The sequence below is a fragment of the Bos mutus genome, chromosome 4 (assembly GCF_027580195.1).
Source record: "Bos mutus isolate GX-2022 chromosome 4, NWIPB_WYAK_1.1, whole genome shotgun sequence".
In the NCBI taxonomy this organism is placed as follows: Eukaryota; Metazoa; Chordata; class Mammalia; order Artiodactyla; family Bovidae; genus Bos; species Bos mutus.
In genome coordinates, this window is record NC_091620.1 from 41,346,233 (window position 1) to 41,362,180 (window position 15,948).

At 42.3% G+C, this 15,948-nt stretch overlaps 1 protein-coding gene across 1 annotated transcript in view; it reads left to right on the forward strand.

Annotated features, from left to right (window-relative positions):
* The first annotated feature begins 3,383 nt into the window (after positions 1–3,383).
* The window catches only part of HECW1 (HECT, C2 and WW domain containing E3 ubiquitin protein ligase 1), a 270,983-nt gene continuing 258,418 nt past the window's right edge, over positions 3,384–15,948 (forward strand). Inside the window, exon 1 of the mRNA XM_070369359.1 lies at positions 3,384–3,705. Coding sequence (XP_070225460.1) covers positions 3,417–3,705 — 289 coding nt within the window. The 5' untranslated portion in view covers positions 3,384–3,416. The remainder of the gene's footprint in view (positions 3,706–15,948) is intronic.

The window sequence follows — 15,948 nt, forward strand, 5'->3', positions numbered from 1 at the left end:
AGGGCACAATACGGGTCAACTAGAGATAACACAGTGAGAATCCTTGCAGGGAAAATGAGATTCCTGTGGGATCACAGAGTAGAAAGCCCCTCTCTCTTGGGAATGGGGAAGGCTATAAGGAGAGGTTACAGCAGAGCTGGTGCTGGAGCATAACCTCAAAGCAGAATATAAATCCTTCCAACAAGCATGGGTGAGGAGGATGTGGACAAAGCTGGGGTGAGGTGACGGAGTGCAGTCTTTGAAGAGCAGCCTTGAAGCTGTCCTTCTAATTCCAGGAAAATGCCATTAATTCCAATCTAATAAATTAATGATAGACATCTTCCTTGAATAACATTTCTTTCTGTGCTTTTGTTCCCACCATGTGGATGGTGTAAACTGGTGTAATTTGACAGTGTCAGGAGACTTGCCTGGTTTCCAGGGAATTCTAATAAAAAATACCACAGCAGAAGTCTTCAATGAAAGCAAAGCACTCTATAATCTTCCTTGAGCCCTGACTGATCGGACATAGATAAAAATCTCTCAGCCTCAACATGGATGCAAAAAATATTCCATTCAAGCAGTAACCTGACAAATAAAGGGAAGTTTGTTTTGTTTTTTTATTTTTACCCACAAAGCAAAAGGAAGATTTATCCAAAGACTGGTAGATAGGACACCTTTCCAAACATGCTGGCCTGTTCAGTGTTTGCAGTGTCAGTTTTCTAAGAGGAAACCTGGAAGGTCATAACTAGGATGAGCTGAAAGTCTGCTGTTGAATGAATTTTACGTGTGAGGATCTGAGGACACGTGTGAGGACCCTTGGCCAGTACAAGAGGCTCACTGACTACCCGGGACCTCCATTTCAGTGGTGCTTTCTTCATTTTGATATTTGGCAAAACTAATACAATTATGTAAAGTTTAAAAATAAAATTAAATTAAAAAAATAAAACAACGCTAGTAGTGTTTCAGTTCAGTTCAGTTCAGTTCAGTCGCTCAGTGTGTCCGACTCTTTGCAACCCCATGAATTGCAGCACGCCAGGCCTCCCTGTCCATCACCAACTCCTGGAGTTCACCCAAACTCATGTCCATCAAGTCGGTAATGCCATCCAGCCATCTCATCCTCTGTCGTCCCCTTCTCCTCCTGCCCCCAACCCCTCCCAGCATCAGGGTCTTTTCCAATGAGTCAACTCTTTGCATGAGGTGGCCAAAGTATTCATGTTTATTTATTGAGCACTTACTATAGTAAGAGCTTTATTTGCATTTATCTCATAAAATTTTGACAGCAACCCATTTATAGATGAGGAAACAGAGGACTAGAGAGATCAAGTAAGTTGTCCAGGGATACACAGCTTGGAAACTGGAAGGTGATGCTCCAGAATTGCCCGTTGTTTGGTCTGACTCATAATTATATACTTGATTATCTCATTTAATTCCAAGTAGTCATTTTGTGTTTTGGTTTTTTTTAATTAGACTGTAATTACTTTACAATGTTGTATTAGTTTCTGCTGAACAACAGAGTGAATCAGCTGTATATGTACATATATCTCCTTCCTCTCGAACCTCCGTCCCAGCCCTCCATCCCACCCCTCCAGGTCATCACAGAGCACCGAGCTGAGCTCCCTGGGTTACACATCAGCTTCTCACTAGCTACTTTACATGTGGCAGTGAATATGTCGGTGCTACTCTCTCAATTTGTTCAAACCTCCATGATAACACTATAAGATTCTATCGGTGCACAGAAAGTACATGTAAACTGAAGAAAGGTTACACACCAGCAGCAGCCTTCCTTATTTTGGAGGCTTTACAAAGGTCTCTGAGCAAAGTCCCCTGTACAATGATCAGGTTCCTGTGATCCTCCTGGACTGTCTGGAAGAGCCAGGGTGCCTGTGAGGTGGGCTGTTCATGAGCTGTTCCCAAGCTCAAGGCTGTGCCTGTGTTCCTGAGAAGTGGACTCGTTTCCAGGCAACACCGTGGTCCATCTATTTTCATACGGTTGCAGTGACAAACATTAGAAAGAAAGAAAAAAAAGACATATGGTACCAATGGTGTGATAAGATGCTTTCTGAAGCCTGGCTTCTCTGCCAATAGTAATTCCATGGTTACCACCAGTGGGGCTAGAAAAAGTCCCAACAAGAGACTCAGATGATGAATAAATAGGCCTGACATATGGCCATTAAGGCCCAAAATTCCAAATACCAACACTGTGCTTAATCAGGTTAATAGACTTTTTACAAGTGCCCTGATCTTTGAAGATGGAAAAAGTATGGACCCAAATTACTGCTAAATAGACTTATATCATCTCAAGAGTAGACTGGTGCCGAGTCTGGTCCTCCTGGCTGGTTAACAGAAACTCAATAACTCGCATTTGATGGATGTGTATAATAAGTTACAGTCCTGGGATCTAAACTGCATGGTGTAACAGATTTTAAGACCTTAATCTTCTCTTCTTAAAAACAAAAGTGCTATTAGTTGTACAACAGCAGATTCTTTTATAGGCAGGAACCCCCAAAATGTACATTTAAATCCCAATTGTAGTATACTTTGATGAAATAAAAATCACCCCTGCTTGTTTCCAAAAGAATCCTCATTCCAATTCTACAGGATGCCCTTTCCCCCTGTTTTCAAAGCCATCTGTAGCAAAACAGTCATGTTATTGGTCTGTATCAGCTCAGCTAGTTTGAAGTGCTCCAGGTTGTAAACAATAAAAAAACATGCATTTTTTTTTCTCATCAGATACAATATTTTCTACAGTATTAGCTCTAAGGGAGACATGGTCTTCTGAGGTTGGATTTTAGTGAAAACTGCAGTGTTTGAAGATTACTAGGATATCTGAGATCCTTACGAGGCATTTCTGGTGGTACAGTGACCTGCTGTAGAATGAGAGCTGTAAATGAAAGACACTGACCGCCTCCTCCAGCAGGGACTGCCTCTGATTCTGGGTTGTGTGTAGGGTCTCAAATGCCACAGAGATCACTAAAATGTGCCGTGATAATAACCATCATTTACCTTAAAGAAGGGTAAAGTTGGATCCAATTGAATTTAGCCAGAGAACTCAAGAGATGGCACTTTGGGGGCCATCGCACCACTGGGTCATTCTGTAGACATTCCTGGCCTTCTGATACCTAGCAGGCTGGAGGGGGCTGAGGGAGGCAGAGACCCCAGCAGAACAAGGAAAGGCGTGGCCCCTTGGTGAGTTTGTATTTCGTTCTTGCCTTCCCCACCTGAACCCAGAGCTACCACTTTGGCCCCGAGGAAAATGCTCTGTGTCTATTCCAAATCTTCCTAAAAGGGCTGCTCTCTCCCTGCTGGCTTCCCCCAACCCATCCTCCCTTCCCTGTGAAGACCATGACTGACTGTGGAGCCAACATCTCCCGCCCCTGCTGACTGTCTGTTTGCCCCCACAGAATCTGTACCAGAACAGGTTCTTAGGCCTGGCCGCCATGGCATCTCCATCTAGAAACTCCCAGAATCGACGCCGGTGCAAGGAGCCGCTCCGCCACAGCTACAATCCAGGCCAGTACCACAGTGTGGCCATCAGGACTGGCCCCCATGGTGCCGTCACCATCCCCCGCTCCACCAGCGACACCGACCTGGTCACCTCGGACAGCCGCTCCACACTCATGGTCAGCAGTTCCTACTACTCCATAGGGCACTCGCAGGACCTGGTGATCCACTGGGACATCAAGGAGGAAGTGGATGCTGGGGACTGGATCGGCATGTACCTCATTGGTGAGTAGAACAGCACTTAGTGCAGAAATAGTGGTCGGAGCACGGTGGTTCAGGCGTTCAACGAGTATATAATGCATAATTCACTTTAAAGGATGCTTTACTGTTTCAGTAAACGGGATCATTTCATTAAAGTGCACGATTCACAACCGAATGTGTTATATGCCACATTCTAACACACAGAAGACCACGCACAAAGGCATCACTTCCCACTTCTATTCAGTGGCAGAGAATTGGGAGGTAGCAGGGCAGGATGTAGCTGAACACAAATGTCATCACCATTGCAACTATACATTTGCTCTTCTACTTACGAGTGAGTGAATATGAAAAGCTTGATTTTAAAGTGAAAGTGTCATTCCCTCAGTCGTGTCTGACTCTTTGTGACCCCATGGACTGTAGCCTGCCAGGCTCCTTTGTCCATGGAATTCTCCAGGCAAGAATACTAGAGTGGAGAGTCATTTCCTTCTCCAGGGGATCTTCCTGATGCAGCGATCATATCCAGGTCTCTTGCATTGCAGGCAGATTCTTTACCATCTGAGCCACTAGGGAAGCCCTGTTTTTAAATCCATTTGTTTATAAGTCCAGAGCAATACAATATATGCAACCAAGATATGCACTTATATGTAGAGTAATTTCAGTTTAGTTTTCAACATTCAGTTTAGTTCAGTCACTCAGTCATGTCTGACTCTTTATGACCCCATGGACTACAGCATGCCAGGCTTCCCTGTCCATCACCAACTCCTGGAGCTTGCTCAAACTCATGTCCATTGGGGCGATGATTCCATCCAACCATCTCATCCTCTGTTGTCCCCTTCTCCTTCTGCCTTCAATCTTTCCCAGAATCAAGGTCTTTTCCAATGAGTCAGTTCTTCACATCAGGTGGCCAAAGTATTGGAGCTTCAGCTTCAGCGTCAGTCCTTCCAATGAATATTCAGGGTTGATTTCCTTTAGGATTGACTGGTTGGATCTCCTTGCGTTCCAAGGGACTCTCGAGAGTCTTCTCCAACACCACAGTTCAAAGCATGAATTCTTCAGCACTCAGCTTTCTTTATGGTCCAACTCTCACATCCATACATGCCTACAGGAAAAACCATAGCTTGACTATATGGACCTTTGTTGGCAAAGTAATGTCTCTGCTTTTTAATGTGCTATCTAGGTTAGTCATAGCTTTTCTTCCAAGGAGCACACGTCTTTTAATTTCATGGCTGCAGTCACCATCTGCAGTGATTTTGGAGCCCAAGAAAATAAAGTCTGTCACTGTTTCCATTGTTTCCCCATCTATTTGACCAGAAGTGATGGGACTGGATGTCATGATCTTTTTTTTTTTTTTTTTTTTTGAGTGTTTCCACGGGGCTCTAGTGAGCTGCAGTAAAGGATTAACTTTTCCTTTTAGACTAGCTTGCACCCTTCAGTTTTTCCACATTCTCCTTTCTGCCCATCTCTACTTTAATTATGACGGTTACTTGTTTAACACCTTAGACAATTAGGTTGTTGACCCCAGATCTATATTTTTTTTAATTTGTTCTTGAGTAACTGGTTTAGTCACTAAGTCCTGTCCGACCTTTGCAACCCCATGGACTAGGACCTTCCAGGCTCTGCTCATGAGATTTTCCAGGCAAGAATACTGGAGTGGGTTGCCATTCCCTTCTCCAGGGGATCTTCCTGACCCAGGAATCAAAGCTGGGTCTCCTGCATTGCAGGCAGATTCTTTACTGACTGTGCTATGAGGGAAGCCCTCTTGAGTTAATAATTATCAAAGATTATAATTGTACAGTATTGAGAAGTATTAGAACAAATGCAGTTATTGGAAGACAGTTGCTTTACAATACTGTGTTGGCCTCTGCCACACATGAACGCAAATCAGCCACAGGTATACATATGTCCCATCCCTCCTGAACCCCTCCCGTTTCCCACCCTAACCCACCCCTCTGGTTTGTCACAGAACACTGGATTGAGCCCCCTGTTTATAAATTGATATAGTCACTATGGAGAACAGTATGGAGATTTCTTTAAAAACTAGGAATAGAACTACCATGCGTATGTACATGCTAAGTCCCTTCAGTCATGTCCAACTCTTTGCAACCCTATAAACTGTAGCCCACCAGGCTCCTCTCTGTTCTCTAGGCAAGAACACTGAGCGGGTTGCCATGCCCTTCTCCAGGAAATCTGCCTGACCCAGGGATCAAACCCACATCTCTTACATCTCCTGCATTGGCAGGCAGGCTCTTTACCACTAGCACCATCTGAGAAGCCCTAGAACTATTATATGACCCAACAATCCCACTGCTGGATATATACTCTGAGAAAACCATAATTAAGAGAGACACACGTACCCCAATGTTCACTACAGCACTACTTACAATAGCTCAGACATAGAAGCAACCTAGATATCCATCGACAGATGAATGGATACAGAAATTGTGGTACATATATACAATGGAATACTACTCAGCTATAAAAAAAAAAAAAAAAACACATTCGAGTCTGTCCTAATAAGGTGGATAAACCCAGATCTGGTTTTGAATCAGCTCTTCACAGCTGTACCTTCCTGCAGTGATGTCAATGGCATTTATTTCTCAAGTCAAGGAATAGTTGGAGTAGGAGCACAGCAGAAGAGAGAGGTGGAAACCTTCACCCATAGGAAGAGATGAAAGAATCTGGAGTTCAGCCCTAGATCAAGGCTGAGGTGTAGATCTGGGGTAGTTGTCCCTGAGAGTGGAAGAATTCACTCAGGGACTGTATGTAGAAATAAAGCACCAGAAGGTCCCTATCAGAAAGAGGGAGAGACAGAGGAGGAACTCAAAAAGAAGGTGGAGGTTCGATGGAGAGGTAAGAGAACTTAGCAACCACATCACAGAAGATAAGAGAGGGGGTGTTTGAGGAAGGGAGAGTCAGCAGTATCAAGTGTCCTGCAACTCCATGAATGAACAGAATCTGGTGTTAACATGACATTTCAACTGAGACAAAAGTAAACACAGCGCATCCTCTTGAGAATCTCAGTTTGACAGTTTGTTCTTCCCACAGTAGAACACATATATAACTGAGAAGTGATTTAATGCAAAATGCCAACACTTTCAGTGGCATAGCATTTCAAAAACAACTTCCACATCCAAAATTATCTGTGAATCTTAAAAGTTAATTATTTGTGAGTCCTTAGTAACTCATCTGCCAGATTCATGGTGCCTTGCCAAAGAGCAAATCATAGAGCTCAAGTGATTTCATCTAATCTGTTATTCCACAATTGAGGAAATGCCAAGTTAGTGGTTCCCAAGGCCACACAGCTGCCTACCCTGGCAGCAGACCCCACGCTGACCACGGAGACATCTTGGGACATTTGGAGGTAACTTCACCTACAGGCCATTCCACATCAGTGGGTAATCTAACTGTCCATGTGAGGCCAGGTTTGTGGCCTCTCAACTATGACCTCCAGAGCTCTCTAGACAAACGTGACTTTTCTTCTGCCAAAGTAATCTGGATTTGGAAGGGGACATGTGGCCCTGCTCACTGATGCTGCCACCAAGTCATCAATGTTGTCTTTAGCCAGGAAGCCAGCCATAGCACAATAATAGAAGCATTATTGTTACTTTCACCATGAAATCACATTTGGTTGCCCTCATTTATGGGGTGGTTCCTGAACTCAAGAGTGTGATGAAGGATTCTCTCCCCTATGACACAGAATGGGGAAAGATATGGGGTTTCAATGTCAGCTTGACCTGGCTATGGAGAAAAAACATAACTATCTTCTCAGGATCATTGCATGGAATTGATGAGATACTGTGCACTTACTGCCTGTTGATCATTAAATTGCATCTTGATTTAACTTGTCAGGTAGCTCTAGTCTCTGGATGCATCATGGCAAATTACTCTAATTCCCAGGATTCGTTGAGCCTAGCCATGGTTGTTAAACATGTGCTCAATTGTTTCAGTTGTACATTATAGAATGTAAAAATGTCTTACCAAACCCAGAGGAACCTGGGAAGAGACTTTCATTGTCATTAAATGGGTAGAAGCTTATGATTTAGTCATAGAGGCAGATACAGTTTTCATCACTATTCCCAGGAAATAGTTTCACAATCGTTCATTCAGTAATGACTTTGACAACTGAAAGCTAATTGTTTGTGAGTCCTATACTTAGGGTTAAAGATTGAGCAATGCCCATGGCTTCCTCCCACTGAGAAAACAGTAGTATATATTTGGATTAGGATACATCAACTGAAGGATACTGTTAAAACCTCTAACCATTAGAATGCTAAGTTAATTAAAGTGGATCAATTTAAGTATTTTCCACTTCTTCATTTTACATCCCAATATGTTAAAAAGCTGAATATCTTAAAACCCTCTTTAGGATGATCAATTTCTAAAAATAGCCATTCCTTTGACTCTGTTGGAAGGAACCCTTATTAAAACTGCTGAAATATGAAATAAGTATGCAATGACCATTATGAAAATATAATTGAATAGGTAAAGTGGGCATCATATGCTTATAATTTGCAAAACTAACCTTCTTATTAACTTGAGGCTTCCCTGGTGGTTCAGATGTTAAAGAATCTGCCTGCAATGCAGGAAACCTGGGTTCGATCCCTGAGTCAGGAAGATCCCCCAGAGAAGGGAATGGCTATCCACTCCAGTATTCTCACCTGGAGAATTTTGTGGACAGAGGAGCCTGGTAGACTACAGTCCATGGGGTCGCAAAGAATTGGACATGACTGAGTGATCTTATTAACTTAGCATTTTAATAAATCATGTCATTATTATATCATGTTATATACCATGCTATCGTGATACCATGCTAGAATCTGCTCAATACTTTAAATCATGATGAAACTAAAGTATATTCATGCATTTACATTTCAACAAATTAAGAGATGATAACTTAGATTGAAGGCAGGAGAAGGGGACGACAGAGGATGAGATGGTTGGATGGCATCACTAACTTGATGGACATGAGTTTGAGCAAGCTCCAGGAGTTGGTGATGGACAGGAAAGCCTGGCATGCTGCAGTCAATGGGGTCGCAAAGAGTCAGACATGACTGAGTGACTGAATTGAACTGACTGAACTCAGAGTGAAATTAAGATTAAAATTTTTCTAAAATGGCATCTTCAAAGCATCTCCATAGACTGGTGCCTGAGGACATATATTCTCTTCCATACCTTTTGGTTGCTTTATCTGTGTGAGGTTAGAGATTATGGCCTGGATCAAACTGATTTTTTCTAATTTTTGAGGGCTTCTTCTGTGACCTATCCATGCTCAATGTTTATAAATATCGTAAAACGAGGACACAATACTTATATGTACATGTTTCAGTTCATAGGGCACCTCACAAAGCAAGGATTCTGTCTCTCTCCCATGTGTACATATGTATATTTAACTTCAGTTACATAAATTCTGTTGGGCTTCCCAGGTAGCATGGTGGTGAAGAAAACACCTGCTAATGCAGGAGACACAAGAGACGTGGGTTCGATCCCTGAATTAGGAAGATCCCCTAGAGTAGGAAGTGGCAACTTGCTCCAGTATACTTGACTGGAAAATTCCATGGACAGAGGAGCTGGGTGTGCTAGTCAATGGGGTCACAAAAAGTCGGACACAACTGAGCAAGTAAGCACACATGCACATAAATTCAATTACCTATTGTATATTCTATTTTCTCTCTTCCGTATTTTGAGTGGAGTATGTCAAAATCGGTAACGAAAAATTTTTTGTCTTAATTTTGACTCCTGTATCTCTGCCTTTGCTTCTGTAAGTTTTATACTTTGCAGATTTAATGCTGATTACTAAGTGCATGGATTTTCATGATGTTTACATCTATTTCCTCTACAATTTCTTATAGGTTATTGTTACAGATCTGGCTCTGTCCACTGTGCTATTCTTTGTCTTGAATTTTGCTTTTTTCTTTTTTTTAACTATTTAAGGCTGCTAGTCTCTCATTTTATTCTGCTTCATATTTCTTTGATCTGTCTTTTTCTTTTCTTTATTCGCACTCTTTATCTTTTTTTTTAAGTGTAGCTCTTTCTGTGTGCTTTTTATTTCTGAACTCAAGGTCTCTTGACCTTTAAGTTGCTAGAATAGCATATTTACATTTATTACACTTACTGTTCTATTAGGACTTATTTTTGCCATCTTTCTTTAGGTACTTTACTGTATTTTCTGTTTCTTTGATTCTTCTTTTCTTCTTCCCATTAGATCTGTTGATTTTGAAGTTATACATTTTTAGTGCTCTTATGGTGACTCCAGTACTCTTGCCTGGAAAATCCCATGGATGGAGGAGCCTGATAGGCTACAGTCCATGGGGTCGAGAAGAGTCTGACATGACTGAGCGACTTCACTTTCACTTTTCACTTTCATGCATTGGAGAAGGAAATGGCAACCCACTCCAGTGTTCTTGCCTGGACAATCCCAGGGACGAGGGAACCTGATGGGTTGCTGTCTATGGGGTTGCACAGAGTCGGACATGACTGAAGTGACTTAGCAGAGCAGAGAGAGATGGTGACTCTTTTAATTATAAATCAGTAAGTCTCAATCAAGGGTAATTTTGCCTCCAGTGAACATTTGGCAATATCTGAAGACATTTTGGGATATCACATTGTAGGGGGTGTTTCTGGAATGTGCAAAGTAGAATCCAGGGATGCTACAAAACAGGATATAAAGCACAGGACATCCCCCGCTACAATAAAGAAAACAGAGTTAGCCAGCTGAAAATATCACCAGTGCCAAGGTTGAGGAGCCCTGTCTAGACCACTGTGCTTGCAACCACTGGCTTTTTTAACCTTGTGAATATCTCTTCCAGTAGACTGTAGTTCACCCAGCGTGCTTTCAGATTCCTTTGGTCTTCTAGGACTTTCATTTTCCAGATGTGAACGCTGTCCCTTTTATCCTCAATATCCATTAGTCTTTCTTCTGTATTTTGAACTTTTTCTTGAAGAGTTTCTCAATCAGATCTTCCAGCTTCCTAATTCATTTTTTTCACCAAAAATCATAAACCATAGTAGGGTAATGCAATGATGGATAAAGGCCAAATGTAATGGCCATATGGATAGCACCCATATCCTACACATCAGTTTCATTGTATCTCAGTTATCATTCCATGAGGCCACAGTTCTAGGGTTCAATAACAGTGGGAAATTTTGCCTACATTGCCCCACTTTGCTACTGCTACTGCTAAGTCACTTCAGTCGTTTCTGACTCTGTGCGACCCCATAGACGGCAGCCCACCAGGCTCCCCCATCCCTGGGATTCTCCAAGCAAGAACACCGGAGTGGGTTGCCATTTCCTTCTCCAATGCAGGAAAGTGAAAAGTGAAAGTGAAGTCACTCAGTCGTGTCCAACCCTCAGCGACCCCATGGACTGCAGCCTACCAGGCTCCTCCGTCCATGGGATTTTCCAGGCAAGAGTACTGGAGTGGGGTGCCATTGCCTTCTCCTGCCCCACTTTGGACTCACAATATATATTAAAGGTTTGAGAAGCTTTGTGTAAGCAACGTGCTTTATTTGGTTTAACCCAGCATTTTTTATATTTCTTGAGTAAGAAACCCTTTCTTGTTTTCAATATTTGTCTGTGAGATATTCCACTGTGGAAAACCAAACAATAGCAGTTATAGGAAGCTATAGAATAAGTACAGAAACCCAGTCTTTGCCCTTAATAAAAATTTAATGTGCTGAGCCTTAAAATGTAAAGTTTTAAGATGAAAGCCAAAATTGTCTCTTTGACTAGACATCTGCACACAGAAACTCCCAGAATGCTTCCTATGGACATCAGCTCTTGAAGTACTTTTTCTTTTATAGAGTTTTATTTTTTTAAGTTTTTCTTTTTATATTCTTTATATTTTAAGTTTTTTTTATAGCAGGTAATATATTAGAATATAGAAGAGCTGAAGGGGGGACTTCCCTTGAAGCCCAGTGGTCAAGACTCTGTGCTTCCAATGCAGGGAGCATGGCTTCAATCCATGGTTGAAGAATTAAGATTCCACATACCACACGGCACAGCCAAAAAAAAGAGTTGAAGCTATGTTTCCCAATTTTGGTACAACCAGTTAGAATACTGTTTTAAAGAAACAATCTGAGGGAAAAGCTACAGAAAAAAAGAGCGGCATTTATTTTTAAGGCCTCCCCCATTCTTTATCCCCAGATTCCCTTCCTGGAACAAGAGAAGAGAGAACTATAATCTTCGCTTAGTAGTGTTAAAGGCAAGTAGAGTCTCCCCAGATCTCCTGGCCTACTATTTAGTAAACCCATAGTCTAGTGATAGTGGGAGGACCTTGGAGACTTTTCCAAGGTTGGTTATCAGAAGGCGTGAGTTCCTCGGGGAAATGGAAGCTACTCTGTATTTTTTCTGGTAGGCTTAGGTAGTGGATCAACTTCCCTTTACTCTGTGCTCACTTGCCCATTCTGTTCCCAACAGCAATATATACTCTTCTTTTATAGATTAGAATGTCGGAAGCATGGCTACAGTTTTCATTTGGAAGACAAAGCATTTTGAAGACAAATGCAGTCCTTGTTTCTTAGATGTGCTTCTTTCTGTGAGCTTCACTGGAACTTTCTGATTCAAAATTTTAATAACTTGCGAGGGTCTTTTTTCTGCAATAAATTGTGGAGCAGGAGGTATGATGCTTCATACTAGAAGAAATAAGTATCAACCAGCAAATGCAGTCTATTTTGAGAAACCTGATATACCTCTATATGTTTTGTACAAAATGAGTGATGAGAAAAATTTTAATAGCGCTAGCCTAAGCTAATGTTTCAGACTATTATTAATGGTTTTGCACATTAAGTATCATGGAGCTTTGCCATAAAGGGCTCTATTTTTAGCCCAGACTATAAATACAAATAGCTGCTTGTTAGATGCCTGACACTGTTCTTAGACCATTACCTTTATTAGCTCATTTATTCCTCACAACGGACTTTGAGGTTGGAATTAATATTATCCCCCTTTTGTGGTGAGGAAGCAAGGACACAGAGGGATTAAATATAATGCCTAAGCTCACAATATCCACACAGTCAAAGGCTTTGGCATCGTCAATAAAGCAGAAATAGATGTTTTTCTGGAACTCTCTTGCTTTTTCCCTGATCCAGCAGATGTTGGCAATTTGATCTCTAGTTCCTCTGCCTTTTCTAAAACCAGCTTGAACATCTGGAAGTTCACGGTTCACGTATTGCTGAAGCCTGGCTTGGAGAATTTTGAGCATTACTTTACTAGCATGTGAGATGAGTGCAGTTGTGAGGTACTTTGAGCATTCTTTGGCATTGCCTTTCTTTGGGATTGGAATGAAAACTGACCTTTTCCAGTCCTGTGGCCACTGCTGAGTTTTCCAAATTTGCTGGCAGATTGAGTGCAGCAGTTTCACAGCATCATCTTTCAGGATTTGAAATAGCTCAACTGGAATTCCATCACCTCCACTAGCTTTGTTCGTAGTGATGCTTTCTAAGGCCCACTTGACTTCACATTCTAGGATATCTAGCTCTAGGTGAGTGATCACACCATCATAATTATCTGGGTCATGAAGATGTTTTTTGTACAGTTCTTCTGTGTATTCTTGCTACCTCTTCTTAATATCTTCTGCTTCTGTTAGGTCCATACCATTTCTGTCCTTTATCGAGCCCATCTTTGCATGAAATGTTCCTTTGGAATCTCTAATTTTCTTGAAGAGATCTCTAGTCTTTCCTATTCTGTTGTTTTCCTCTATTTCTTTGCATTCCATCGCTGAGGAAGGCTTTCTTACCTCTCCTTGCTATTCTTTGGAACTCCGCATTCAGATGCTTGTATCTTTCCTTTTCTCCTTTGCTTTTTGCTTCTCTTCTTTCCACAGCTATTTGTAAGGCCTGCTCAGACAGCCATTTTGCTTTTTGCATTTCTTTTCCATGGGGATGATCATGATCCCTGTCTCCCGTACAATGTCACGAACCTCAGTCCATAGTTCATCAGGCACTCTATCTATCAGATCTAGGCCCTTAAATCTATTTCTCACTTCCACTGTATAATCATAAGGGATTTGATTTAGGTCATACCTGAATGGTCTAGTGGTTTTCTAAACTGTGGAAACTTCTGAAAGAGATGGGAATACCAGACCACCTGACCTGCCTCTTGAGAAACCTATATGCAGATCAGGAAGCAACAGTTAGAACTGGACATGGAACAACAGACTGGTTCCAAATAGGAAAAGGAGTACGTCAAGGCTGTGTATTGTCACCCTGCTTATTTAACTTATATGCAGAGTACTTCATGAGAAACGCTGGGCTGGAAGAAGCACAAGCTGGAATCAAGATTGCTAGGAGAAATATCAATAACCTCAGATATGCAGATGACACCTCTAATGACAGAAAGTGAGGAGGAGCTGAAGAGCCTCTTGATGAAAGTGAAAGAGGAGAGTGAAAAGTTTGGCTTAAAGCTCAACATTCAGAAAACTAAGATCATGGCATCTGGTCCCATCACTTCATGGGAAATAGATGGGGAAACAGTGGAAACAGTGTCAGACTTTAATTTTGGGGGCTCCAAAATCAGTGCAGATGGTGATTGCAGCCATGAAATTAAAAGTCGCTTACTCCTTGGAAGGAAAGTTACGACATACCTAGATAGCATATTCAAAAGCGGAGACATTACTTTGCCAACAAAGGTCTGTCTAGTCAAGGCTATGGTTTTTCCAGTGGTCATGTATGGATGTGAGAGTTGGATTGTGAAGAAAGCTGAGCACCGAAGAATTGATGCTTTTGAACTGTGGTGTTGGAGAAGACTCTTGAGAGTCCCTTGGACTGCAAGGAGATCCAATCAGTCCATCCTAAAGGAGATCAGTCCTGGGTGTTCATTGGAAGGACTGATGCTGAAGCTGAAACTCCAATACTTTGGCCACCTCATGTGAAGAGTTGACTCATTGGAAAAGACCCTGATGCTGGGAGGGATTGGGGGCAGGAGGAGAAGGAGATGACAGAGGATAAGATGGCTGGATGGCATCACCGACTTGATGGACATGAGTTTGAGTAAACTCTGGAAGTTGGTGATGGACAGGGAGGCCTGGCGTGCTGTGATTCATGGGGTCGCAAAGAGTCGGACATAACTGAGCCACTGAACTGAACTGAACTGAAGCTCACGTAGCTAGTAATGGTCAAAATACTTGCCTCAAGGTGGCTGTAGATATCCCTGTAATCAAATAAACACCTCCACAAAGACTTGCACCCCAACAAAGGATGCAGAAAAAAGAACCTCGGTTGGTTGTAGGAAACCAGGGGGGCTGCCATTCTTCAGTGTGGGAGGGGCATGGCTTGGCCTCCACCATCCCAGTCCTCTTCTCTTCTCCAGAGCTTCCTCTAGCGTAGACTCTGGTCCCTAAAAGTTACATTCCCCAGACTCCTGTGCAACCATTTTCCAGGTGCAAATTTGCTCCCTTCATCTAGATGCACCTGTGCATCTTTGGGAAGGCAGAAGTGAGCTGGGTGGTTCCTCCTGATGTTAAGTCTGTGGCTGCCACAAGCATGGCTCTGAGGAATTAAGCTTTTCTGTCACAGTGCCCTAGCATCCCCACACTCGCTTCCTGGGTGTCAGCAGGCAGCCATGTAGTAGTGGCAATAACCTACTCAGCTTGCCACTGGCTGGTCACTCTCATTGCAGGTGGAGAGGCAGTTGCTGTGACTATGCCTTGGGTCCATCTTTCTAATACCTAATTCTCCGCATTAAATCCCTTACTGCATAAAATATCTGGTCTGATTCTGTTTTCCTGCATCTGATCCTGACAGTACACATGGATTCCCAAGCAAAGACTAGTAACTTCTAACAGTTGGCAGCACATACCTTGGAGAAGCGAGCTGACCACTCAGCACAGATGGTCCGGGCAAGGATACAGACTACTCTGTTCTCTTGTGTGATACTTGCTATGAAGTGTTACAGTTACTGTAAGGGAATGGGATGCTCATCAGGATCAATTGGCAATCTCTTACTATGTGTTTAACCTGTACAGTGTTGTCTCTTTAAAATGTGTGTTATTCTCTGCAGCCCTTTCTGATTTTCCCACCTACTCACCCCCATCGTTTTTTCATTTGTTCCCTTGTGGTTCGATATTTAGCCTATTCTTATACCCACGGCCTTCTAAAGAAATTGCCTGTGTTCTTGAAAAAAAAATTCCTCAAATCTATTAGGAACTTCCTGAGAACATAGGCTCTGTCTTGTTCAGCAGTATATCCCCAGGGTGTAGCATGGTAAGTGGAGCAAATACTCAACACACATTTACCTAGTGCATGAAGGAACACTCCCTTTCTAGGTGTTAT